The sequence below is a fragment of the Syzygium oleosum genome, unplaced genomic scaffold (genome assembly GCF_021117445.2).
Source record: "Syzygium oleosum isolate NSW1041296 unplaced genomic scaffold, Sole_v2.1 Sole_v2.02, whole genome shotgun sequence".
NCBI classification, from domain to species: domain Eukaryota; kingdom Viridiplantae; phylum Streptophyta; class Magnoliopsida; order Myrtales; family Myrtaceae; genus Syzygium; species Syzygium oleosum.
Window position 1 is genome coordinate 16,223,897 of NW_026607486.1, and position 25,248 is coordinate 16,249,144.

General features: G+C 40.7%; 3 protein-coding genes across 3 annotated transcripts; 2 read left to right on the plus strand and 1 right to left on the minus strand.

The window, feature by feature from the left end:
- Positions 1-561: 561 nt before the first annotated feature.
- Positions 562-10,122, minus strand: LOC115665476 (receptor-like protein 4). The gene is made up of 9 exons (XM_030587382.2): positions 9,756-10,122; positions 8,618-9,673; positions 7,665-7,815; positions 7,073-7,144; positions 6,096-6,164; positions 4,268-4,336; positions 3,445-3,522; positions 2,918-3,126; positions 562-1,210 (listed from the first exon to the last, which is right to left on the minus strand). Exons 1-9 carry the CDS (start codon positions 9,847-9,849, stop codon positions 1,104-1,106), a joined length of 1,905 nt encoding a protein of 634 aa, XP_030443242.2. The 5' UTR covers positions 9,850-10,122; the 3' UTR covers positions 562-1,103.
- A 5,568-nt stretch (positions 10,123-15,690) lies between these two features.
- LOC115667672 (serine/threonine-protein kinase STN7, chloroplastic) lies at positions 15,691-21,075 on the plus strand. The gene is made up of 10 exons (XM_030589254.2): positions 15,691-16,226; positions 16,317-16,403; positions 16,725-16,847; positions 17,008-17,106; positions 17,495-17,663; positions 17,764-17,857; positions 18,953-19,046; positions 19,152-19,208; positions 19,912-20,325; positions 20,690-21,075. The coding sequence occupies exons 1-10, from the start codon at positions 15,795-15,797 to the stop codon at positions 20,849-20,851; spliced, it is 1,731 nt and encodes a 576-aa protein (XP_030445114.1). The 5' UTR covers positions 15,691-15,794; the 3' UTR covers positions 20,852-21,075.
- A 2,707-nt stretch (positions 21,076-23,782) lies between these two features.
- LOC115674445 (small polypeptide DEVIL 4-like) lies at positions 23,783-24,259 on the plus strand. The gene has a single exon (XM_030597211.2). The coding sequence runs from the start codon at positions 23,880-23,882 to the stop codon at positions 24,021-24,023; it is 144 nt and encodes a 47-aa protein (XP_030453071.1). The 5' UTR covers positions 23,783-23,879; the 3' UTR covers positions 24,024-24,259.
- The last annotated feature ends 989 nt before the right edge of the window (positions 24,260-25,248 follow it).

Consider the following 25,248-nt stretch of genomic DNA (forward strand, 5'->3'; position numbering starts at 1 on the left):
AGGTGGAATTAATTAGGTTTGAGTTTGGCATATGTTTAAACTTCAAAGTCAAGCAAATGAAGATCAGAGCCATCTGGGGATGAAGTGGTTCTTAACTACATTATGTGCTCCGATAATAGCAAGGCCTAAATCCGGAACGTGGATATTCGTTTGCCCCCAGGAAATTAGTAGTCTTTCTCTGAAGAAAACAAGTGAAGACGCATTATTGTCAATGCATGAGATAGTTTCTTCCAATTCTGAAATCATATTATGTTATAAATCAATTACCAAAGAGCAACAATGACTAATTGGTTGTTGCAGATTTTTTGTTTGAATGTGGTTGGAGAGAACCGAACCTTCAAAATCTTGTAAGAAATTAGGTTTGAACCCACACAAGATTTCAATGTGCAGCGATCTGGGGCAGTAAACCATACTAACATGCAGTACTTCGTTCAGCGAACACAACACCATGTTTTGCCAGTCAGAAGATAGACAACGCGGTGAACTACACAATACTCTTGTAGTCTTGTGGACAAAGACATAATTCCATAAGAACCACCATAATGAGTGACAATTTGCTCAGGCAGAAACTCCAACAGTAGAGGATTCTCTGATTCACAAAGGACAAGAGGATGAACCTACAGTACAGGAAAAAACAGAACAAAATTGTCACGAGTACACCAAAGATGGACCAGCCCACGTTAGCCAGTCAAAGAGCCCATCGCATAGAGGGCAAAAACAGCTAGAAGCTAATCATGGACTAAGTAATAATATGATGTAACAGGACCACTTGACACTTTACACGAATATGTGAAGCCATTTACATTACTTGAACTGTCAATTCACAGCGCGTATTCATCTAAAGTCAGAATCGTGGTATGATACAATGTAGCTATATTCCATCAATGATACAATGCATTGTACAGATTATGAAACTTCTTGTGTCCCCATTGAAGAGGCAAATTGTCCGGAAGAAGCCAAACTCAGGCCAACAAGTCAACCTTGCTATAGGCGCTGCTGCCACTTGCATCTCTTCTGATCAATTTTCATAACCAGACAAGGTCCATTTATGCTCCTTTGTGGTAAAATACTGTCAAAATTGATGTTCTCACTACTGGAGGCCGTCAATGGGGACTAAAATTCGATGGCAGTATTTTAGCGTGTTGGCTTTCCATCTCTAGGACCATTAGCGACTTTTGTCTCTGATACCGGTTTCTCTTCGCAGAGAGCGCTGTAGAAGGGTGAATCACAATAAACATGCATTAATAGAAGACTTGCAGAAGTTGAAGCATCTACATCAACTAATTATCAATACAGTGTAGATAAGAAAAACTGATCAACTTATTGATTGAGCAGCCGTGACCAGTAAAATGACTGTCAAAACACAGAGTACCAACAACTGTACAGATTTTTAATGAGTGGCGGCTCGGTGCTAAGGTCTGGCGATCTCACAAAAGAACATCTACTACAGCTTGTATTATGTGAGGTAAAAATACGAGATTCACAATAAAGCAAGACACCTTAACAACCAGGCATGAATTAGAAAACATGCATATCGTAAAGTAAGCCTTTTGTACTTCTAAGGAGACATCTACATGCTTTTAGGACTTAATGTATGAATTTACAAAAACAAGCAATTAGCTAAACTTGCTTCATCTCCAATTACAGGTAAGAACTCCGTCTAACAAGCAAGAGATGAGAGAAGAAACAAGATTTCCTACCCACACTCTAAAAAGTTAGTGAAGAGATGTAAGATGCGGAGCCACTATTGTGAAGTGTATTATGCAAACTAAACCTCATCAAAAGAATGCAAGAGACCATTCCAAGCGACTGACTCAATGTCAAAGACCAAGTTAACCATGCTTTTGAGGAGCAGAACTCGAACTGAATTGAAAGAGATACATCATAAGTGATCATATATGATATAATCTAATCATCACTGGAGTCTGGACCTATGCCTACAAAATTCTGTCAGTAACTGAGATTCAACTAACCAGTGAATTTCCTTGCTCTTCCAAGAGAAAAACACTGATATTTCTCTTGAGTAAATAGAGAATGGAAAGAACTAAAATTAATACGTGTAAATGATGGCAGAGATGGAACTCTATTCCGTTCACAGACATATTGTCGGTAGATGACCATAGTGATTAACTTGAGCACGTTCAACCATGCTGTCACTTTAATTAACTCTTCGAGTCGATACTCAACCAATTAGCGGGGACATGATTAAGGTATGTGGCCCTAGCCTATGAAAGTTTTACAGCTTCGACTAGAGAAGGACATTAGCTCTTAAATCCTAGTCAGCCAACACCTCATTCATCTTCTCTTTATCATCACACTGAATTAATTGATTAATCCATGAAACTAAGGCGACTAATGTTGATATGTAGTCAATGGAGATGATGATGGAAGCTTTTTTTTATTAGATTTAAAAAGGCAATTAGCATTTGCCTGGCCAAAACTACCGTAGTATCATAATGCTTTCCGATAGCAAGAAGTAAGTCTGAATATATGCAGGCCTAGTTCCTTGAGAGCAGAGGATCAAATCATGCACTAAACACCATAAAACTATCCGCATCTAGTTTTACTTTGGATTGACTGAACATTTCAGTTTGAGCCTTGAAGAATTAAGCTTCGCACTTTATAGCGATTCTCAAAAACAGAAGTTTTAACATCCTTAGAGAAATACATATAATGGTATAACCATAATAAGAAATTCTATGCAAGAAGCTGCAGCCATCGTATGTCCCTCAGCGTATTTGGAGTATCATGCACCATGTGCACAGCGTGAGGATAAATTGGTTTCATAAGACGGTTAGGTATATCAAGCAGATACAGCTTTCTCCCCTCAGAAAATGGATAGGCTGAACATGCAGAACATAGTGTGCAAAAGAGAAAAAACATGTAAGATGATAAAACAGAAGTAACATCAACTTACACATCATTTCATGAGGTAGCGCAAAGTCATAATCATGCCTCCCCCTTCTTATGTAGCATATGTATACCACCAAAAGCAGCACAGAGAATACAACAAGACACGATATGGCTATGGCAATTTTACCACCAGTGGACAATCCGCCATTTTCCCAAAATAGAGGACATGCAGGCAAAGAAGGTACACCACACAAGCCTTTGTTACCAGAGAGGCTGTACAACAGAGAATAAGGTTAGAGAGCTATCCAACATATAAAGTAGGATAGAATATTAGAGAACCAAAAGAAAAAGGCATACAGGATTCAAAATTCAGAAAACTACGGAAATAATACATTGTTCCAGACCCAGAACATGAATTATGACTCAAGACATTTGTTATGAAACTTCAGGTATAGCAATCTATTTGTTACATCTCAAAATGCGCATTAAGTTTTGTTGAGCTATGGAAACCACAAAATTTTCCTAACAGGACTTAGTGGAAAGAGATAATAAGAACATAGCGTGCAAAAAACAAATTTTAAGTTAACGTACTCTATTTCTCCACCATGAACACCAATTGAGTAGACTTCTTCCGGCACTCTTCCCTCCAATTGGTTACCATTTAATAATCTGGAACATCAAAAGAGAAGAAAGAATTGTGATGAGGCAGTTGCAGAATCTTAAAATCGTCCACTTGCTTCCATAACATCTTCACAACATTACAAATTTCAAGCAATAGTCAAGCAGCTGTAAGGATGCACAAAATTAAGGGCATTATATTCTGCACTTTGGAGAAAACTAATCAACCTCATGTAAGTGTATATTCCTCTAGAGATGAGAAAATGTCAGTGTCCTTGCAAAGATAATTTAGGCTAGGTGCTTTTCTCCAAATTGGTACTTCCAAGTCCATGAATGCAAAAAACACCCTCTATTGTGCTGTTGAGTCTATCCTCCTACTTATTCAACTTCAACAACTAAGTCACACCTTTTCACCATATGGAGAAGAAGACAATACATTCAATTGACTAAAGTCATTTCTCATTTCAGATAGGCAAAAGGAGCAAAGAGAAGTGCATCCATAGTACCTCTTCTGGGCCTACATGAACAATACTCATTCTGTACCACTAAGTAGATTGCAACATCTATCATTTTTCATATGCTAATTAGCACCGTTTCATCAACCCTTTGTATTACAAATAAAAAAACAATGCTTAATTTTTACCAGGACAAAGCAAAGGGAAAACACTTGCTAGGTACATTGCAACATCTATCATTTTTCATGTGCTAATTAGCATAGTTACATCCACCCTTTATATTATGAATAATAAAACAATGCTTAAATTTTACCAGGACTAAACAAAGGGAAAACACTTACACAAGCTGCAGATTTGAAGCTGCTAGACTATCTGGAATGGAACCCACTAACTGGTTATTGGATAAGTCCCTGCAAAATGCAATTAACATAAGATTAGTATGTTTGCTGAACAGTCTTTGCAGTGCAAGCTGCTTTTCATGATGCATAGTATACATGCACACTTATTCAAAGGAATGATATCAAGGAAGAAAAAACGTCCACGTGGATTACTAAAAACGAAAAGAAAACAACAAAAAAAAAAAATGGCGAGGAATGTGACCTCAATCCTACAGATGCAGGCTCACAAAACATTATATAGCCATTGCATTGCTAACCTTTGGGCCTTATGCATACCCAAACCCACCAAAAGGGAACGATAAAAAGGATATGGTTGACATACTCAAAATAAAATCACAAGTGGACTCTGAGCGGTTTTAACACCTGAATAGAAGGTTGACTCAATCAAACCTTAAGATGACAGGGTTTTGAGAAGTTCTACATAATAATAAGTCAATTTTTGTCTAAAATTAGGTGACATTCCATTGGAGACACACTATTTAGATAACTGCCTCTGAACTTACTGTTTAGACTGACTTTTTCTGTTTTCAGTTGTTATTTTTTTTTCATAAGTTCAGATTAACTAATCTAACATTATACCTGCATTTTCAGGGAAGATACAATCACCAAGTATGAAAAGTCTAGTAAGAGTAGTACACTACAGAGTGCAAGCCTAAGTATCCTCACTATATGCAACAAAGAACAAGGGGTCTACCCTGAATTTTTTATCGTCTATTGACAAAAAGTAAGCAGACATATCTGGCAGACACATAGAATTGAAAACACCCAACACATTTAAGGAATCTAATTCTCCAATGAAATGAACAGCAGGATGACTTTCATACCCCATAAGATTACTAATAACTATAATTGTGACATATTGAAACCTCGCTCATATTTCTGAAGTAATTAGAACTTAAAGAGAGTCGAATAGATTCTATCTCCAGTGAGTCAGATTTAAGCACTTACTCAGAAAATCTATATGTCCTGCCATTCTGACAATCCTACCAAGATGGCTGACTGATATATGATCTACATAACTTCTACAAGAGATAAGAAATCCTCAAGTAGATGATGTTACGGGTCTGTTTGTTTCGCGAAAAACGAATGAAATGGAAAAACATTTTCTTAAGAAATGACTACTTGTATTGCTTACAAAAATGAATGAACGAAAAACATTTTTATTGTCTGAGAAAATGTTTAGGCATAAATTGTTATCGATGATGAAAAACATTTTCCATTAATTAAGTATTTCAAGCGATTATTTTTAGGAAAATGTTTTCCAAATCATTCATATTCTGCGAAACAAACGGAGCCCAATTCTCTCATTCTTCTCTTTTAGCGCCTCCCTTCCTTTGCATCAGTACCGCTAGCATACTTTTGTGCTTTATGTTAAAGATGATATATTTTTCTTCATAACATCTACTGTTGTCAACCCCTCCACCCAGATTTTTACTAGCTGTTCCTCTGATGAAAATGGTAGAGACAATGAGAGCACATAATTCTTAGTGGGACCCTTGATTAATAATTTTCACATAGAATCTACAAAGTGTAGCTCTTCACCACTCATGTAATTTTTGCAGCAGGGCCCTTACCACAATGCGTCCCAGGTGAAAGGATTCTTCTCAAGTAAGAGCACCATGCAATTTTAGCAAAAACGATGCACAGATAAAAGCAACGATATAAATTCTCTTGATGCAACAATTCTAAACTCACGATTTTTAAATTTTTTTTTTTTGCAGTTATGATTAAAATATTGGCATAGTAAACTGACAAAGCTTCAAATACTTACAGTCGTACAAGAGATTTTTGACCGAGCCCAGATGGAAGACTATCCCCTAAAGAATTGGAACTTAAGTTCCTGCAATCAGTAAGAAAAAATATCAGTATGTCCTTTAGAGAATGCCAGCACAGTGGTTCCCCTTCTCTGAAAAGGAAAGGAACAGTAGACCAATTAATTTTAGAGATGAAAAGTTGATGTCTGGGTTTAGTTTAACATTTTAATTCTGTAGTTACACAATGAAAAACATTTTCTGCTTCTCTCCATAGAGAATGCCCCTGAACGACACTTCATATTGGTAAGACTATGAGAACGAGAACCCCAAGATTACAACAAAAGCAGGGAGACTTTGCTGGTGGCTGTGCCATAACATGAAAAAAAAAGGAAAATGAAAGAACTCTAGCCTTTTGACAACGATGTGTAGGTGCACATTCTTACATGTTTGCAAACCAAAAGCATTCCTCATGCACTTGTCAGTACTAGCTTCTTAACCTGAGACTTCCAGCGATGTGAGAATTATCACTAGTCAGGGGAAAAAGAGAGAGCGAGACATGCATTGGTCAGGAATACTATTGTTGCTTATTTATAAAAAAGATGGTTAAATTAAAGGTTCTGATAAAGACAAGAATCTCTAATCTCTCTTCGTCACGATGCTCCGACATCTCTATCGGAAGTAGATTGACATAACTTAAAGTGGATCCCGTAGGTGGGCAATGAATTTTGCCAATCAAGTCTTGTTGAAAGGAGATGACGTCTAAATAACAGAAGATTTCTTCCAGATATTAATTTAGTAGCATTAGCAACCAATTCCCTTCTTCTTGAAAGTGTTAAGAGTATGGAAATGAGCTGAAGAGAACTAATGGCTTAGTAAAACGCATCAAAAACCAGAATAACAAGAAAGGACCATGTTTGAAGCATTATTCTCTGCCGTAATGCAACGGTTGTAATTGTGGAACCATGAAAGCACAGATTTGATGGCTGATACTTACAGGCTAACCAAGTTTGACAGCAGACCAACTTGATCACTTATAAAGCCTTTCAAGCCTTGACTTCCGAGATCTCTGAAAGGAGCAGGCATTCTTTACATTGTTAAAGCCCGACGGGAAGAACCAAAATTAATTTGCATTGAGAGAGAGAGACACGCACGCACGCACTGAGATGCTTGCCAAAGGAATATAGAGAAAGACACCTATACTTCTGCATATGTGCTATCAACAAAATTATTTCTATAGAGATCTCGTGATCCAAGGTTACCCTGTTATGGCCCTAATCCCTAATCTACCAAACCTGCTTTTTCTGGAGTACAATACAGACCACCAAATATATCCTAGTTCCAGAATTCTAAGTTCCATCCTATTCTTAAGGAAGATGATCCATATTTGAGTAAACTAAATACTGATCTACATGGTGTGATGGAAACTATCTCAATGTAACAGGAAAAGAAGCGACAACTACTGCTCGAAGCCAATTATTTCTGCTTTTATACACGTGTAATCTGGAACTAGGCATACCCCTGCAGCTATCTCCATTGTCTTAATTCCTAAAAGTTTCAAGTAAAGCAGACGATAAACGATTGCTTACATCTGATATATTACAAGGGCAGTTTTGTCATTGTTGGTATGGCATGTCACTCCCTCCCAAGCATCCCAATTTGTAGGAGCACAAGGATCACCATTCCAACCCATTCTATCAGGAACACGAAGCGACTCCTTCAATGATCTCATAGCAATCACTGACAAGAACAAACAAGTCTCTTCAATAATTTCTCCTCAAATGTTATCATTTCCATCTGATTGCAAGAGATTAAAGTCACTCCCAGAGTGTCTATACACAGGACAACCATTTAAGAGTTCCCATCTTCCAATATCATGAAATTAGAAGAGAAAATTGACAAAACAGGCATTAATACTACAAATATTCCATTAGGCCAAATAGAGACCTTTCTGCAAAAAGAATATCTGAAAGATCATGCGCTTCAACTTCAAATGGACAAGTAATATTTCAAGTCAAAGGCTGGCCATTTACACCATACTCTAAATGTATTTCCTATTGATACATAAGCAAGGTATCTCTGGTATCATTGTTCACACTTGGGGAGGAACAATAGTATTACTTTGTCACAAATATGGATCGTTGAAGAGGAAAAGACATGTATTTTGATATTTCCTTTCAACTATACAATCAAGCATTCTTGAATGACATGAGTAGTTGAAGTGAATTCTCTGAAGAGAAAATGGATTAAAAATGCATTTCCAATGGTCACCAGATAAAGATCCATTAAAATGCCCACGTATTAAAGATTTAACCGTTTAAGGATCCTGCAAATGCCCCAATTCCAGTTCCAACTTCAAATGTATCCAGCGAGTTTTCTACTTTAATTACACTTCAAAAGATCAAAATTAGAAGAAGAAGAAGAAGAAGAAGAATGATTTGGTCAAAGTCTTCTTTTGACTAATATGTAACCTACCTAACCAGAAAGGTCAAAACCAAATAGACCGGCCAAAATCATCATCACTCTACTCCCAAGTACGTACCTTGCTGAGGATCAGTAGCAAGATCGGTAGGGACCAGCGCATAGTTCTCAATTCCGCTAATCAACGGGGCACCAACAACAGGCACCAGCTTCACATTCAAAACGGTACTGCTCAAATTCGTTACGGTGTGATGCCAATCGAAAGCCGCAAACCGTCCGACCTCCTTATATATATCGATCCTCGTCGCGTTCGCCCCGTTCACCGTGACATCGAACACCCTCTGGCCTGCCTTACTCACTCCCCAATCGATCTCCGCGAAATGGAACCACAACAAGTAATCCAGCTTGGCGTCCACCTCCAATTCATACTCCAGGGCCCCCATTTGACCGGCTGTCACCGCAGTCTGGTACAATTTCATGGGGAAATAATTAGGCTGCTGATTGGTCCCCGTGATGCTGATCTTGGTCGCGATAGCATCGATGATTTTACGGGTGTTGGCGGTCCGGGAGTTGTAATCCGACTGCCAAGACCGGCCGAAGTAGTCGGCGTCGTCGCTGAAACCCGGCCCCCACGGACCGGAACCACAGTCCAGCCTTCCGTAGTTGACCAGAATGAAATCACTGCCTATGGATGCCGAATCGTAAGACAAGGGATCGACTTGAACGAGGGAGAGAGATCCCACTACCGGGGGATCGGTGGCAATGCTGTAGAAGCAGACGTCGGCCTCGCCGTCGCCGACGAAGGCGAAGAGATCGGAGTAGGCGCCGTCGCGGGCGAGGCCGGGGGCCCAGGGGGAGCGCCAGCTGAAGACGAGGGTGCCCTCCACGGAGACGTCGAAGCTCGGGGGGCGGGACTTGCCGTCGTAGTTGTCGTAGACGGTGAAGGTGCGGAGGTAGTAGCGGCCGGGGGGCAAGCCGGGGACGATGTAGCAGCTCTTCTTGCCGGAGGAGAGGGGGAAGTAGCGGAGGGTCTTCTCCTGGGGCTGACGGAAGTGGAGCGGCTCCGAGACGACGGCGGCGGCCCCGCCGGTGAAGAACCGGTCGGGGAGCCACGTGGCGTTGAAGGAGTCGACGGCGACGGCGTTGCCGCCGCAGTCTATGTGGTACGACACATTGCCTGAGGAAACGGGAGATGGGTCGGTCAGTTGATTCCAGTTAGAGGCGGGGACAGAGAGAAAGACACGAGCTTTGCGGCTTACCGTATGGATATGGAGCGGGAGCGGCAGGGGCAGGGGAAGCAGCAGGGAGGAGAGGGAGGGAGAGGAGGAAGAAGAAGAAGAAGAGGGAGAACATGCTGCTCCGCTTCCGCGGAGTTCCACCGCCACCCACAGTTCCTCTCGTCGTGCGGCGGAGATGAACGCGAAGACGGTGGAAACGAGCGGGAGATGACGAAAGTCGCAGAGCGAGAGACAGAGCGTCGACAGTGGCGGAGAAGACAAGGACAGTGGAAAAGCTAAAGAGGGAGTGGGAGCGTGCTGTGAAGTTAAGTGAAGAAGAAGAAGAGGTTCGGATTTGCGACGGGGAATGGCGACGGAACTTCGTCGGGCCTTGCTTCGGAAATTGTGACCTTCCTCCCCCCCCCCCCCCCCCCCAACTACTCCCTTCTAGCTTTGTACTTAAAGACTTATTAAATTAGGAAAAAACGGCCATTCGTGTTTTTTGGCAAGAGGGGGGGAAAAAAAGGAAAAATGAGAGGCTGATTTCTCCTTGGCCCAAAACAAAAAGGGCAAAAAAAAATTTTTTTTGTTATTTTCTTTTCAGGAAATTGAAGCTGGGAGCCTGGGATGATTAAGGAAAAAGAGCGACTTGGAGTCAACAGTGTCCACTTGCGAAACTCCATGGATTTGATACAGAGCCTTGAAAATTGAAAGGGTCGGCCGAAGAAAGGAGCTAGGGGCATCTCAAATCCAAGGTGACTTTTCTCTATCAATGCCATGACAGCCTCTTTGCCTAGGAGATAGGGTTTTTATTGAGACTGGCCTAAACGGTGCATCATGCATCACAGCCCCCAAAAAAAAAAGCGTGAAAACATCTCCTTACTAGTTAATGAGACCCGACCCGGACGTTATTTTCCGGCGAACTAGATCCGAGTAATCTTCGTGCCCCGGTGAAATTGGCGAGTGATCACTTTTGGTTCACATGATCATTTACTGTGCCGCGTTCCTACAAGCAAGGAATAAAAGAGAGGAGGAGTGGTGAAAGGAACACGGTCCATCCCATCTCGTGAACCCTGGAAAAAGCGATGGTGAGGAATTTAAATGGAATTGATATTTTGTTTTGTCATTTTCTTTTCCATTTTATTTCTTCTGTTTTTTCCTTGGAGCCAGAGGACGGGAGTTTCCACATTCAAGACGTCAGGCTTGCATCAGATTAGCCATTCGGGTAATAAAGAGAGAAAGAGAAGGAATAAAGAAAAGGAATCCGATTTTTAATAATTATTATTATTATTATAAATGATATTCGATAAAGAAAGAGAAGTCCAACCAAAGGGAGTGGATTTTTTAATGGGATATGACGAGGGTTGACAGCTGAGACATTTGCAAAGCGTGAATTTCCCTTTTCCCTTTTTATTTATTATTTAACATATTTATTTTTTTTGGGGGATCTTCATGTGCCGAACAAAGGCTTAGAAAATGGTCCGTGCTCTCCCCGATGACGTGGCATCCATGCAAACGGGCATGATTTGCTAGATCGGCAGCCCCAAGTCCGGGGGGAAATCACATGGTCAACACGTGGACTTTCGCCAATTAATCTCCCACTAAGCTCACCATTAATCACCCGATGGGTTTGTTAATTGGGTCTCTCTATTTTTAAAGGTATATCGAGTACTAATCATCTTAAGCTCAATATGAGATGCCGATGCCGAATATTTAGCAGAAAATTAGGATATGTAGAGACTCGTATAGAGTGAATAGACCAAAAAAAAAAAAATTAACAGTGGTGCTCGCATGTCATACCCGTTTCTCAATTTTTTTTTTATGAGTTGAGCCGCTTAATTCATTTTGAATACTATATCGCAATCTAATACAAAACCTTTTTGAGGTTGATTTTGGCCTTTAAACATGTTGGTTTAGCGGATCAACACTTCATTTTCCTATTTTTGCACCTATTTGAATTACCTTATAAGTTTATTGTACTACTGTCCGCCAGTTTGTCATTTCTTCATTGGTTTCGGATTTTATCTATTGATTGGAATTGCCTTATAAGTTTACTCGAATAACTTTTTTTTTTCCTCGAAAAAGGATAGCTTTTATTTATTTATTATTATTATTCAGGATAGAATTGAGGGATTAATTTCTCTAACTGCGCAAATTTAGAACAGCTAGGATCAAATCCCATAATTAGAATCATTGGACTAATAGTGATTAATCAAATGCTGAGAAACTTTGGTTGTCTAATCTCCATGTCGTGTACAAGGAAATCGCACACGCACGGGCTATTTCATGTTCAAGACCTCTTAATCGAAGGTTTTCTCCCTTAAAAAACCAGAATAATCTGTTTTAAATAAGCAGAATAGAACACTCACGCGACTGAGTGCAATGCAAAAGGATCCAAATTAGATGGGCAGAGCTGAAATTCAAAGGAAAAATAGGAATCAATAGTGTAAAATAAAAAAAAGTCTCATCCTTCAATTATATATATACATGTACTGTCAAGTCTCAACCAGGCAATAGAATTTGTTTTCTTTTTAGTCGGAAGGAAAATTTTCATTTGATACGAAAGAGAAGTACATAACTTCAAGATAAAAATGCAAATCCCACGAAACAAATCAATTTGAAATATTAAACAATTTAATATAGCTTGCTAAAAATCGCTCGTTCCACAAGAATGGATTTGTCATAGCGTCAAAGCACAACCGGCAGCTGATTACCAAATCTCGCATTATCATCATCATTGATGAGCACAAGCCGAGATTTCTCTCTCCGGTAGCTATAGCGTCCCCAGCACCTTCACCGTATAGAAATTCGTCGAAGGCTCGTCGGAATGCAAAAAAAGAAAAAAAAAAAAAAGAAAGATTGTTCAGTCAATTAAAACTTACAGTAAACTTAAAAAAATAAAAATTTGATGATGTGAAAATTATATAATTCCGGTAGTTGTCCCGGTTAGAAGTGGGTAGGAGCGAGCTCTCACCCGTGACATGATGCACAAGGAATTATGCGAAGGACAAGCACAAAAGGGACAGAACCAAAAACCCTCAGTAAATTACAAACTAATTTTAGTTTAGTTAGTACAATAAGACCCGATGTGCCAACGCATTGATTTTCAGCCGTATTTGATTTGGACCTTCTTCTCCGTGGTCTCTGTCGAGTTCCTTTCGGACCAATTTTGCAGCGGCTATGCTTTCGCTTGCTGAGGTGGGCTGAGAATCTAATGGACACCATCCCATTACCAGCTAATTCGTATCCTTTCTGCTAATAATTGTTGGGGATACGAAATAATGTCCCCGTTAATATCATAATTTGCCGGTCGAGTTAGGTTCGAGACGATCGGATCTCGACAACATGTGGAGCTACGACAACGATCGGGACCATCGGGTAAGACAAGTGATGGTTATTAGTTTCAAAAGGGCCCGCTCGGGAGCGTGTGTCGAGAGTTCAAATACTCTCTCTTAGAAACGTTTCGCCCGCCCGTCCTTTCCTTGTTTTTTTTGTTAAACTTTTGCCTTTAATTTTCAGGTCGGGCCCGGCCCGTGGAAGGGGCATCGAGCAACATAGTTTGGTCCGCCGGAGAGTCACTTTTTGCTTTTAGCCTCAGTACTAGAAGTAGTTCCGTGGCATCAATTCAAGGCTATGAAGTGGGGATCGTCCTTCGTGAGCCACATAAATTGGCAGAGTTGAAGATGACAAGGCAGGGTATTAATCAAGGATGCTTCGTCTCCTCTTTCTTTGGGGGAGGGCAGCTAAAAAACAATCTCAAATTATATTCACTGTAACTCTTAATTATCTTGAATTTTTTCGTGACATTAAAAATCTCAAATTGTGCTCCCTACGACATATTTATAGTAATTTTTTCCTCGTAACATAAAAAATATCTTAAACTTGTACCCATAGAACATATTTACTTTTAATCAATGTGCCGTTTAATGATTTTTCATCTAAAATAACTTGGTTATGTCAACACTGATTGCTTTTTTGCGTCAACGTAGGCAAAGTTTTAACAGTTTTTATTGATAGAATTTTACTAGAGAGTAATATGCCACGCAAGTATATTTTTATGATAAATATTTCATAGTGAGCATAATTTAAAGTTTTTGGTGCCGTTGTCCCTTCTTTATATTTCATTCGACTTGTTTTTTCCAGCCCCAGTGGCCAACGCTTGATGGGATTGGGAGAGAGAGGGAGGAGATCCCTCACCTTCAATTTTCCAGCATTTTAAGGCATGCTTTCTGGGCGCAGCATGTGATGAAGGACCCCCTTCTTCATATTATAACATCGAAAAATAATAGTAGAATATCAAAGGAGAGAGAGGGAGAGGGAGGGAGGGAGGGAGGTAGAGAGAGAGTGCACTATCATTGAAGTTGTTCCTCGGTTGTCCTTGAACTTGTTCACAGACCCAGTTGGTAAAAATGAAGTTTGAGAATGTGATAGGAGAACATTCTGCAGAAGTTTAGACTCTACCGGTTCTTTTTTTTTGTTTTTTTTTTTTTTGATAACCCGGGAACCCCCCCGCACGGCCGACAGCCGAGGAGGTAAACCCGGGGTGACGCTAGCGCAGGACCCACCACCACGACGTCACGCTTAAGAATCCCTAACGCCAGCGCTGGGATTCGAACTCCTACCCTTCGTGGGGGGAGGGGAGCCCGAAGCCAGCGCAGCCACTGAGGGTTCTTTTTTGTCTCCCGAAGAAACGAAAAATCACGAAGCAGACGCATGGTGTCTATAACTAGGCAGGTCCACGCATGGCCCAAGTACACGTTCCAAGACCTCAATGGCTTTCGCTGAGAGCACCCGACCTGAAGGCTGAAACTTTGGGTCGAACCTGTATATGGTATGTATCTAGACATCGTGGGCTTGGCCAACTTGAGCCCCGGGTCTGAGGAGCTTCCGGATGAACTTGAACGTGTATCTGATGTAGGATTTCGATGACTGAAAGACCGATAGCGGGTCGTTCCTCTAGGCCTCTCAAATGCTTAACTAAGGCCGTCTTGAAGGACGAGCCCACTGCCAAGATTCTATTGGTATGACATGCAGTCACGACCTCAATTACGTTTGCAGCATCGTAGCCTCAAAGAATGATCGATGTTTCCCGTTCTTAAAAGGCTCTTTTATTAACTGGGTGCCCTGGAGGATGTTGGATGGATTGCCTCTTTCACGGATTTGATCATAAACAGCACGTCCCACTGTAGATCATCTATCAGCAGTTCAGCACCCCATCCAGCCAGCTGAACTCTCGTTTTGTTGATAATGAATCTGAAATCAGCAGAGTTTAAGCCTTCCATCCCTTTCCTGCTCAGCGAGATTGTTAGAGAAGTAAAACTTGGGACTTTTCAAACTTATTTTCTGTCCAGACATCTCACCAGAACGATTCAAAGTGTCAATTACTCTCTGACAACCAGCATCGCTAGCTACCGCAGTCAAGAAATAAGTCATCAGCAGAAAACAAATGAGAGAAGGCAGGACCTCCTCTGGACGTTCCTATAGTTGTCCAGGTACCTTTCTCACATTCCCTTTCGATAAGATGACTCAGGATATCCACAGGGCATTCTCTTTTTTCTCTCTTTGGTATGTTTCCATCCTGCAGAGAATCTCCTTAACTATAATAACACTGTCGTGAGTTCTCCTTCCGGGCATAAAGCTGACCTGATTAGGATTTATTTATCAAGTCATCCAGAAACGGTCTGACAAAGATGTTGGAAATGAGTTTACAGACAGTGTATTGCATAAACTACTGTTTGTGTTGCTGAATTTGCTACATCTGTAAAGACAAGAAAGAAGACATTGGAGCACGATATCCAAAAGATATTATAGCACCCGACAAAAAGCCCAACCCCATCCATCTTATGTCAAACGTACAGCTTGTGGCGTACAATGTTCCTCCATCCACTCCTCTTCCTCTCCACAAATATTACCGGAAATAACTGTCGTTACGCGCCCAAAATTGGCCCCAGGAAAAAAAGAAGAAAAATCAATACTTGTGGTCTCAATTTGAAGCCAGCATTCTTCTTTGGGCGAGCAACCTGCTTTCTCAGTCCTCTCTACCAAGACACCGCGCGCGCACAGCCTCTGCCTCCCACAGGCATGGCCATTGTCGCAGCGTCAGGAGGAGTCGGCATGGCCTCCACCATCAAGCTCCAGTCTCACAAGCCATCCTCGAATACAACGACGACCCCGTTTCTGGGCAAGAAGCTCGCCATCAAACTTCCCCTCAGGACCCTCGTTTCAAGCCCCAAAGCCCTCGTTCTCGCCTCGGGAGGCCACCTGATCGATGCGGTCAAGGACCTGTTTCTGGGTGTCGGCGTGGGCCTTCCGTGCACGGTCATGGAGTGTGGGGACATCATCTACCGAAGCACACTCCCCAAGTCCAGTGGCCTGACGCTCACGGCCCCAGGTGCGGTCTTGGCTCTTGGGGCTCTTTCTTACCTGTGGGCGACTCCTGGTGTGGCTCCTGGGTTCTTTGACATGTTTTTTCTTGCTTTTGCCGAGAGATTGTTCAGACCCACCTTCAGGAAGGTCAGTGTGGTGTTGGAAATTAAAGAAAGTTGCGATTTTGGTGGGGTTTGAGTAATTGATTAAATGAAGTTCGGTTTCGTGTTTGAACAGGATGATTTCGTGCTGGGGAAGAAGTTGGGCGAGGGAGCCTTTGGTGTGGTTTATAGGGTTTCACTGGCTAAGAAGTCTTCTTCAAATGTAAGTATAGCTCTTACAGGGACTCCTGATATCGAGTCTCTGTCCTAATTTTAGGGCCCAAAAGAAAGTGTTAGGTATGAGCTTTCAGGTTGTTGCTGTGTGATGGCTCAAAGTTGGGTGCTCTTGTTTATTAGTCGCTTGCTGATCATCGTGGAAATTATTTTGGGTTTTTGTATCATTTGAGGTGATTAAGAAGTGCCGGCATGCACGTGAGTGTGCAGACTTGTTACACTTCACAGTGGCAGAGGTGAAATGGGCTCTATGCTGTTGTGGGTGTGAATTCAATGTATTAATTCCTTCTTGCTGCTTGCTCTTGAACAGAAGGAAGGTGACTTGGTATTGAAGAAGGCTACTGAATACGGTGCGGTCGAGATTTGGATGAATGAACGTGTCCGAAGAGCTTGTGCTAGTAGCTGTGCCGATTTTCTATATGGCTTTCTAGAGGTCTTGCTCTATATAGATTCTTTGCTTAATTGTGGGCTTACTTTTAATTCGCGTGGAAATATAAAAATAGAGAAAACACCTTTCACAAGTTTGCTTCATTGCTAGTCCGCATTGTATCTTCTCTCTGAAGTTGTCCCCAAAAAAATGAAAATGGTTCCAGAATTCTTCGAAGAAAGGAGGAGAATATTGGCTTATATGGCGATTTGAAGGGGAATCAACACTTGCAGATTTGATGCAGAGCAAAGAGTTCCCTTATAATGTTAGTAGCTCTTCCTTTCACCTCTTACTGTCTTCATATATTGCAATTTCTTCATTCTTTTGGTTAGAACTCGACAATTTTTCTTATAAGCATAGGATGTAGCAATTGAAGTTGCGCTACACATAGTCATGTTTATGATAATTTCTTTCTTTGCAATCAATGGCATGGCTACTGAGGCACTGAACGTGGAATCTGAGACACTTATCTAAATTTTGTGTGGCTAGGTATTCAACAAAGGAAGATGGTCGTAATACCTGATCATTTCATCTATTATCTTCTGTCCATTGCTTTGTGCTTTATTTGTTTGAGATTTACATTCAACCTCACCTTTGTAGATCAGTCTATGTCCTCGATTGCCATCTTCAATTATGATTAATTTTCTTGTCAGGTAGAAACAATGATTCTCGGGGAGGTACAGGACTTGCCGAAAGGAATTGAAAGGGAGAATAGGATCATTCAAACTATCATGAGACGGATCCTCTTTTGCCTGGATGGTCTTCATTCGACAGGCATTGTGCATAGGGATATTAAGCCACAGAACATTATATTTTCTGAAGGTATTGATAGCATGGTAACAGCAGCTTGATTGTGTTTCTTTTCTGTAGAAAAAAATTGATAATTCATAAACCACAACATGTTACCCCTGAAATTGAGCAGGTGCTCGTACATTCAAGATAATTGATCTTGGAGCAGCAGCAGATCTCAGAGTGGGTATCAATTATATTCCGAAGGAATTTCTATTAGATCCAAGGTATCATCCTTCACATTTTTTAAATGTGGTATCTCATCAGCATTTAGATCACGACTGTGTGGAGAAGACATGCGTGTAGAACAATGTTGACAAAAATACACATCAATACTACAGAAACTCATCTTACATTTTACTTTTTCAGTCCTGAAACTACATGTTTTGTATAAACAGAGCTAATTACTTCATTTGGAGACATATTATATGATGTAATGGAGTAAAATGGTCCATGCTGTTCAGGTCTCAGCAAAATGTCTAAGATTTGTTTAAACATGTTGAAGGTTCAATTTTTGGGAGCAAGGGTGCTTAGGTTTGTTATCATCTGCACGCCGACAGCATGATGATCTCCTTATGAATGGTTTTACTGAACCTATTGGTCGTAACTTTTTCAATCTCGAGTGTCCTCAAACACGCGAGTACTGTTGAATGCTGGCCTTGTATAAGCATGTCAAAAAAATTTGTACGAGAATTTGGTACTATACAATTGTAATCCTTTCCATGTTCATAGGACATGCAAAGATTGCATCTAACTACACTGTAGATTTTGATTGCCATTGGCGATATGCCCTTGTCTCAACCATAGAGATTAATGACTATGAGATGCAGGATCTCCTTTTCTTCCAAGAGGCAACATGCCTTCGAAGTTGTTTTTCTCCTCTGAATTTCCGGCCAAGGGTGACATAACAACATTAATACCTTTTCTCACTGAATGGAGTTAGCTACGTTTATCCTTTATGCCACCTTTCTCATTTTGCCCTTAAAACCACGAGGGAGGGAGTTAGTGATGACACCTTGTTAATTCTGATAAGGAAGAATCATGGTGGTGGTAATTATGTCTTCTGATGATCATATTAGCACAGAATACGGATTGATATGGCTTTGTTAAACTTTAAACAAGAAATATTGTGCATTTCTTGAAAATCAATACCTGACTGAAGTGGTGGATGTGCCATGGTTTCCATATCTTAATAATGTGAATTTTTCTCTTGTGCTTTGACCTCTCTAGATGGTTGTTTTGAGTTGTCTGATTTCCTAGATTGCTTTGACACTGTGCCTCTTATAAAATGTGACAATTCTCATTGGTTCGTCACTTCTTAGGTACACTGCACCAGAACAATACATTATGAGCACACAAACTCCCTCTGCACCTTCAGCTCCAGTGGCTACTGCTCTTTCCCCAGTTTTATGGCAGGTGTGACGTCTACCATGAGACTGTTAAGATTGACTAATGTACATCGAGTTTCCTTTTGTTTCGATTTTAATGTTTTTCTAGCTCTGATGGCTTTCCTTAAAACAGATGAATTTGCCAGACAGATTTGATATCTACAGCACTGGTCTCATTTTTCTACAAATGGTGAGCTAACATGTCTGCATTGGAGCTTGTTGTAGCTGCGATTTGATATTATCCAGGGGAAAATCCATGGTTGATCAGCTTGTCCTTGCAAGTATTGTTGAGGCCTAGAAATCTCACTACATGACTTGAACCTTTTATTCACACCACTGGTCGTGTCCCTCCTTGGATTCACTTTAAACTAGTTTTCACAAAATATTAGCTATATGAAGCTAATCTACAATGAAGATAAAATGTACACGAAAATCGAGCAAAATTTTCGTTTTTCAGTAAGGTCATGAGATTTTGCATGCAAAATCATCTCGAGGGAGTATGATGACATGGCTATATATCACAAATTCAGCGGGTATGTTATGTGCTTTGTCAATGGTAGACATTCAAAAAGCTGATACTTCAAACCCTGAAGTCAAGGTGTAACGTTGGAAAATCTTGTGTAGGTATCATCTAATTACAACACCACCCAGTTAATCCAGGAATAAACTAAGGTAGGTATATTATTGAAGACTTGAGAGATGGCTAAATAAATTGGTCATAGTAGGACACTAGATTTTTTACGCCAGAACTGCACATCACTTGCATGTAGTTTAAGATGTAACAGGGACAAAGCTAAAACTCCTGTAGATTTGTCTCCTTCTACTATGCTATAAATATGGTTTGTTACATGCAATAAGCTACATTAACTCAAGACAGCCTGCTCTCCATACAGGCGTTTCCATCATTGAGGACCGATAGTAGTCTCATACAATTCAACCGGCAGCTCAAAAGGTGTGACTACGATCTGGTCGCATGGAGAAGAAGCTTAGAACCCCGCGCCAGCCCCGATCTAAGGCGGGGGTTTGAGCTGTTAGATTTAGATGGTGGAATAGGATGGGAACTTCTCACATCAATGGTTCGCTTCAAACCTCGGCGAAGAACTAGTGCAAAGGCAGCATTAGCTCATCCATACTTCGATAGAGAAGGATTGTTGGTTTTATCCTTCATGCAGAAACTGAGGTTGCAGCTCTTTCGAGCCACGCAACAGGATTATGAGGAGGCTGCCAAATGGGTAATTCGGCTGATGGCTAAGTCAGGGACAGAGCAGGATGGTGGTTTCACAGAAGCTCAGCTTCAGGAGCTTAGAGTCAGTATCTAAACTATTCCGCGCAACTGTAGTTTTTCACTTCTAAATTACACTGAGGACACTCCTCCATTCAAAGAACTCACTATTCACCCATTGCCAAAGGTCTTTCTTTTCCACTTTTTCTCTGCTTTTTGGACGCAGAGGTATACTACTAAGCTACTTGTAAGCGTGATAGCTCATTTCATTGATAACTTGATTAAAGAAAGAAGAAAATAAGTTTACAGAAGGCCAAGTAGTTTTGAAGACAAAAGGGGTAATGGTATAATTTGATCAGAACACTCTTGCACATTGTACAGCTCTATTTCATCCTCCCATGAATCGTGGGAATCTTTCTTTAAGACCTTGGGGTACTTATTTTGTGCAGGAAATGGCACCTAAACAGAAGGCAACTGCTCCAAGAAATGCTCTAGCCTCAGCTCTCCGTCTCCAAAGGAAGATATTAAGAACATTAAATGAGAGCATGGATGAGCTCAACCAGCGCCGAAAGAGCCTCTGGTGGAGCCGGTGGATCCCTAGGGAGGAATGAAGTTTGTAAATATATGCACACCTTTTCTAATCTTCATGTAAATTTTGTCTAGCCATCGTAACTATATCAAAGGAATAGAGTGATGCTCTAAGTTGAAAAGAAATAGATGTAGTTAATTTTTGCTTATTAGAAAACTGGGGTACTCTGAATTCATGTCTTCTGGTTCTTCAGAGTGTTATAAAGTTGATAATGATATCAAATACAATCAAGTGTTTCTTGTCTAACATGTTCTATTAGCTATTTCACATCCCACTTTTGCCAGCTTCTTTTAGGTTTAACCCAAATGCTTCTAAGAACACCACCATCAAATGGCTGAAATTCTAAATTTTCTTTGTCGTGGTCTCTAAGGCTCAAGGATCGCTTATTCATAACTCAAGTCCATATAATGCTTTTTGTAAACCACAGCACTGGTTTGCCACATAAATGTGGCACATTGAGGATCTCCAAGGCTCAAGGGTCGCTTATTAATAACTCAACTCGTTTACTTTATCATAAACCAACGATTACCTTGATGGCTGTCTAGTTAACAGAACGACGAACGAATATATTTTTCGCATATGTTGGTGTGGCAACAATACAGTATTTATTTTCATACTTAACATTTAAATGACCTTCATACGAGTTTCCTTTCGGATCATACTTGTCAAATATCTGATGTGCACGTAAGGATACAACTGTATTACTGGTCAAGCCGTACTATTGCACCGTTGTTATGCATATGGAATAATTCGTGTAGCTCACCTCCATGCCAAGTCATTGGCCGTTGGAAGATTGAAGAGATCAAGAAGGCTTTATCATTAATGTACTGCCAAAACAAGTGTTTTGATGGAGTAGTAATAAACAATGTGATTCAAACCTTGAAATGAGTTATAAAGTGTAATATAATGTTGAGTCTGGAAGAGGCAATGGCATTGTGAATCACGAGAACTTCACGTGCAACTCTGACCTGTGGAGTACAACAAGCCCATTTTTTTATGTACAGACAGTACATCAGAGCCCAGCATAGAACACTTCAAAATAAACCTGGGACAGTCTGATCATGGAGATTAATTTGTTAAAGCTTTGTTCACACAGTGATGGTTCAATCCTCAAAGCTTTTTTGGGTATGTTGAATTCCCATCTTCCCTTAAGTTGGGTCACAATTTTTCACGCAAAAAGATGAACTGATATGAAAATATTGAGTTTGGCAATGCTCATGAGAATGGACACGGTGGTGAAAACATTATTTCTTGGTCCAGAACTCATGAGTATGGACTCCAAAGTTGAAGGAAAACAAAAACAGTTACCCCAGCATTAATGACTTCAAGATTCTACGAACAGCGGACATCTTCAAGGTATGTACCATGAGTTTGAGACTTGACAGACACCGAAAGAGAGAATCTTCATGTCTCACTCTGAAAGTACAGAGGAGAAAGGATGGAAGAAGCAACAAAGTTTCTGAGCACTGATACTCAAACCGAGATTGACAGATTAGTTTTGTTCAGAGAAAATCAGTATAAAATTTGCAGCTGCGCTTAGTTTAATAAGGCTCACTGCAGAGATTGTCCTGATTGAAAGTGGGTGGAACACGAGACCAAGCAAGTGGCTCTCTCTCTCTCTCTCTCTCTCTCTCTCTGCATTGATCTTGTTAACAAATTATTTCATATTCCCATTTGTAAACTCAAACACTGACTGATTGGGCTTTGAGCTCTTTACATGAAAAGGTGTATATTTAGGGACGGCTCAATTTGATGGAAAAAAGGCAGGTCAAAATCTTGATTTCCACTTCTTTGACCATGGGAAGTAGCTGTTTCCTATGAGGCGCATCAAACTATTTGATTCGCGTGAGAAATCCGAAACAAATTATCAAATGGAAATACGACATATGTTTCTGTCACATCTTCCTAGTTTATGTACAGTCCTCATTGACTATACGATTCGGAGCATGCGGATTAACCCGTTTATGGGAAAACCTTTGTTCTTAATTCTGAGGGGTGTGGAATTGTTTTAGAATGGATGGTCAGTGGAAGAAATGTAGCCAAGGGACAGAGAGCTATGGTTTCACCATAAAAATATTACATGTGTTCGCTACATGTTTAGCGACATTGCCATACACAACAGTATTTTCAATTGATTAATAAGTACACCGTCCATAGGAGTAGCCAAGTTGTGTTGAGGGGGTCTCAAAAAATACGGATGGTTTGATTGGTTCCTTCTATCATGACCTAGAACATGCAATAATTTCCGGATTACGGTCCTGTGGATTAGAATAACGTTATCTCTTACCTAGCTGTTTCACATAATGCAACTCAATGTCCCCACATGTCAATTCTTTTTTCTGATTTTCCCTCTCTAGGATTAGTCAAATGCTTCACAAGGTGAGCCTCATTATTGTCCTCCCCAAGCTTGCAAGCAATAGAGGTGGAACATGTGTGCAGTGTTGTGTAGGATCCAACTGATTGTGATGATGACCCCATATTGCCTGTTTGGGTGGATTCAATTCAACAACAAAGGATGTGACACAAACTGGAAATAGAAAAAAAGAGAGTCTAGTCCAGGCACATGAAGACACAAGGTTGCATTATCATCACCCCCTATTATACCCCATATTGAATGCAACTGATGATTGATAAAAAAGATGGGATTTTTCTAAGGTATAGTGAAACAGTGGCCGACCCAATATGCTGGTGGGTAGTGCCTACAACACCGAGTGATCAAAAGATACAAAAAGTATGTGCATGACCATACCAATACCGATCACGTTAGGTCTTGTTTGGGATTGATTTTTTTAATGGGTTTTGCATGGTGTTGGGGTTGTGGACCCAGATGGGGCTTGTCCGGTGGGTTAGGGGACAAGTGCACGCCCTTTCATGCCCCATAGTTGGCTCTTTACTAGACCAGTGTGGGTAGGGACCACGACCCTCCGCCTCCTATAAGAACCCAATGACTCAATCGCCCAGACTCACCAGCCTCAAATACACACCTTGCAAGTCTCTCTCTCAAGAAATCATCAATCTTGTTCTTCTTCTTCCGTGAAGTTAGCACAAAAATGAAGATGCTGAGCAGCCCAAGCATTGGAAGCTCCAAGAGGAGGCTATCAAGCAGAGGGCTTGGTGGGGCTCTCAGAGAACAGAAGGCCAAGCTCTACATCATCCGGAGATGTGTGGTCATGCTCCTTTGTTGGCATGACTAAAGAAAAGTCTTAGTTTTTAGGGGGAATCAGAGGATTTTTTATCTTCTTTTTTTCTTCTTTTCCAAATTTTTTTGGTGGAGTGTACATAGCGGCAGGGCGGCGACGGCAATGGCGATGACGATGATGATATTTTTGAAGGAAAGACTTAGCAAGTTTTGTACCACTTTTCCTAATCGGCTACATATGTAAATCGGATAACTTCAGCTTAATCGAAAAGCTCTTATAATTCTCTCGTATTTTTTCCACTTCCAATCATTGTTCATACTCATTCTTCTACTGGTATATGGTTTCTACAGCTTTTTCCCTCTACAAAGTGTGAATTGACCATATGCTCATAGGTCAAAACTGCGTAGCACTGATAAACATGGACACGTGGAGAGTTCCACAATTTGGATATTCACTTTCCTTGGTCTTTTAGGGCAATCTTTGCCTAATGTTCTAGCTGAGCACTGGCCTTTATTTCTGAACTTTTTGAATCTTCAAGTGCCCTTGACTTTCCAAGTTCTTCCTCCATCATCTTTTGATCAGCATCAGTAAACGGAGTCCTACATTTTGTCCATCATTTTGTTTTGTCTCTTTTTGGTGCTTTCCATGCTATAATTGAGCTTCATCGTAAAGGGTATGAGTGAATGATCAGCCAAAAGTGATCTTATTTGGACAAGAAAGATTCTGCAAAAAGAGGGGTGTATCTCAATCTGTTTTACTACTGTGAAGGCCCAAATAATCATTAAAAGTGCCAAATTATTTGGCGTTGGTCTTTGGACTAATCTCCAATTGACTCCCAAGTTCCAAGCCCAAATCAATCTTTCTTTTATGCAAATCCAAAGAGTGGCTTAGGCACTTAGCATGCTAAGAGTAAGAGGTCCTTGTGCCCCCCAGCCGTGTGTATGTATATATATATGGAAACACCATTACCTAAAATCAAGTGTAATCATTTGTTCTTCTTCTTCTGGGAAATTGCTATGGAGTCCGTCTCTTCGAGCCGAAAAAGCACCCCGATTCCCTCGCACGATTACTATGCCCTTGGTGTTTAATCAAAATTAGAGCCGGACCATTGAGAGTGTTTGGCTCTGACTTCGGTCCAGCAATTCCGAGAGTGTATCAATGCTCTTCTTCTTTTCTTGGAAATGAATGTGAAGAGCATATCTTCTAATTTCCAAGTAATGTCTTCTGCAATGATAAAATTCCTCAACCTATGGTCCGGTGATAATACCTCCCGTGATGA

What these genes read in the sequence shown, in the direction of transcription:
- LOC115665476 (XM_030587382.2), bottom strand. Translation starts at nt 9,849, where the DNA reads ATGTTCTCCCTCTTCTTCTTCTTCTTCCTCCTCTCCCTCCCTCTCCTC. An exon ending in TCCCGCTCCATATCCATACG is followed by an intron (nt 9,674 to 9,755) that starts GTAAGCCGCAAA and finishes CCGTTTCCTCAG; the next exon opens with GCAATGTGTCGTACCACATA. An exon ending in TGCTACTGATCCTCAGCAAG is followed by an intron (nt 7,816 to 8,617) that starts GTACGTACTTGG and finishes TGTTCTTGTCAG; the next exon opens with TGATTGCTATGAGATCATTG.
- LOC115667672 (XM_030589254.2), top strand. Translation starts at nt 15,795, where the DNA reads ATGGCCATTGTCGCAGCGTCAGGAGGAGTCGGCATGGCCTCCACCATC. An exon ending in TCAGACCCACCTTCAGGAAG is followed by an intron (nt 16,227 to 16,316) that starts GTCAGTGTGGTG and finishes GTGTTTGAACAG; the next exon opens with GATGATTTCGTGCTGGGGAA. An exon ending in GAACATTATATTTTCTGAAG is followed by an intron (nt 17,664 to 17,763) that starts GTATTGATAGCA and finishes GAAATTGAGCAG; the next exon opens with GTGCTCGTACATTCAAGATA.
- LOC115674445 (XM_030597211.2), top strand. Translation starts at nt 23,880, where the DNA reads ATGAAGATGCTGAGCAGCCCAAGCATTGGAAGCTCCAAGAGGAGGCTA.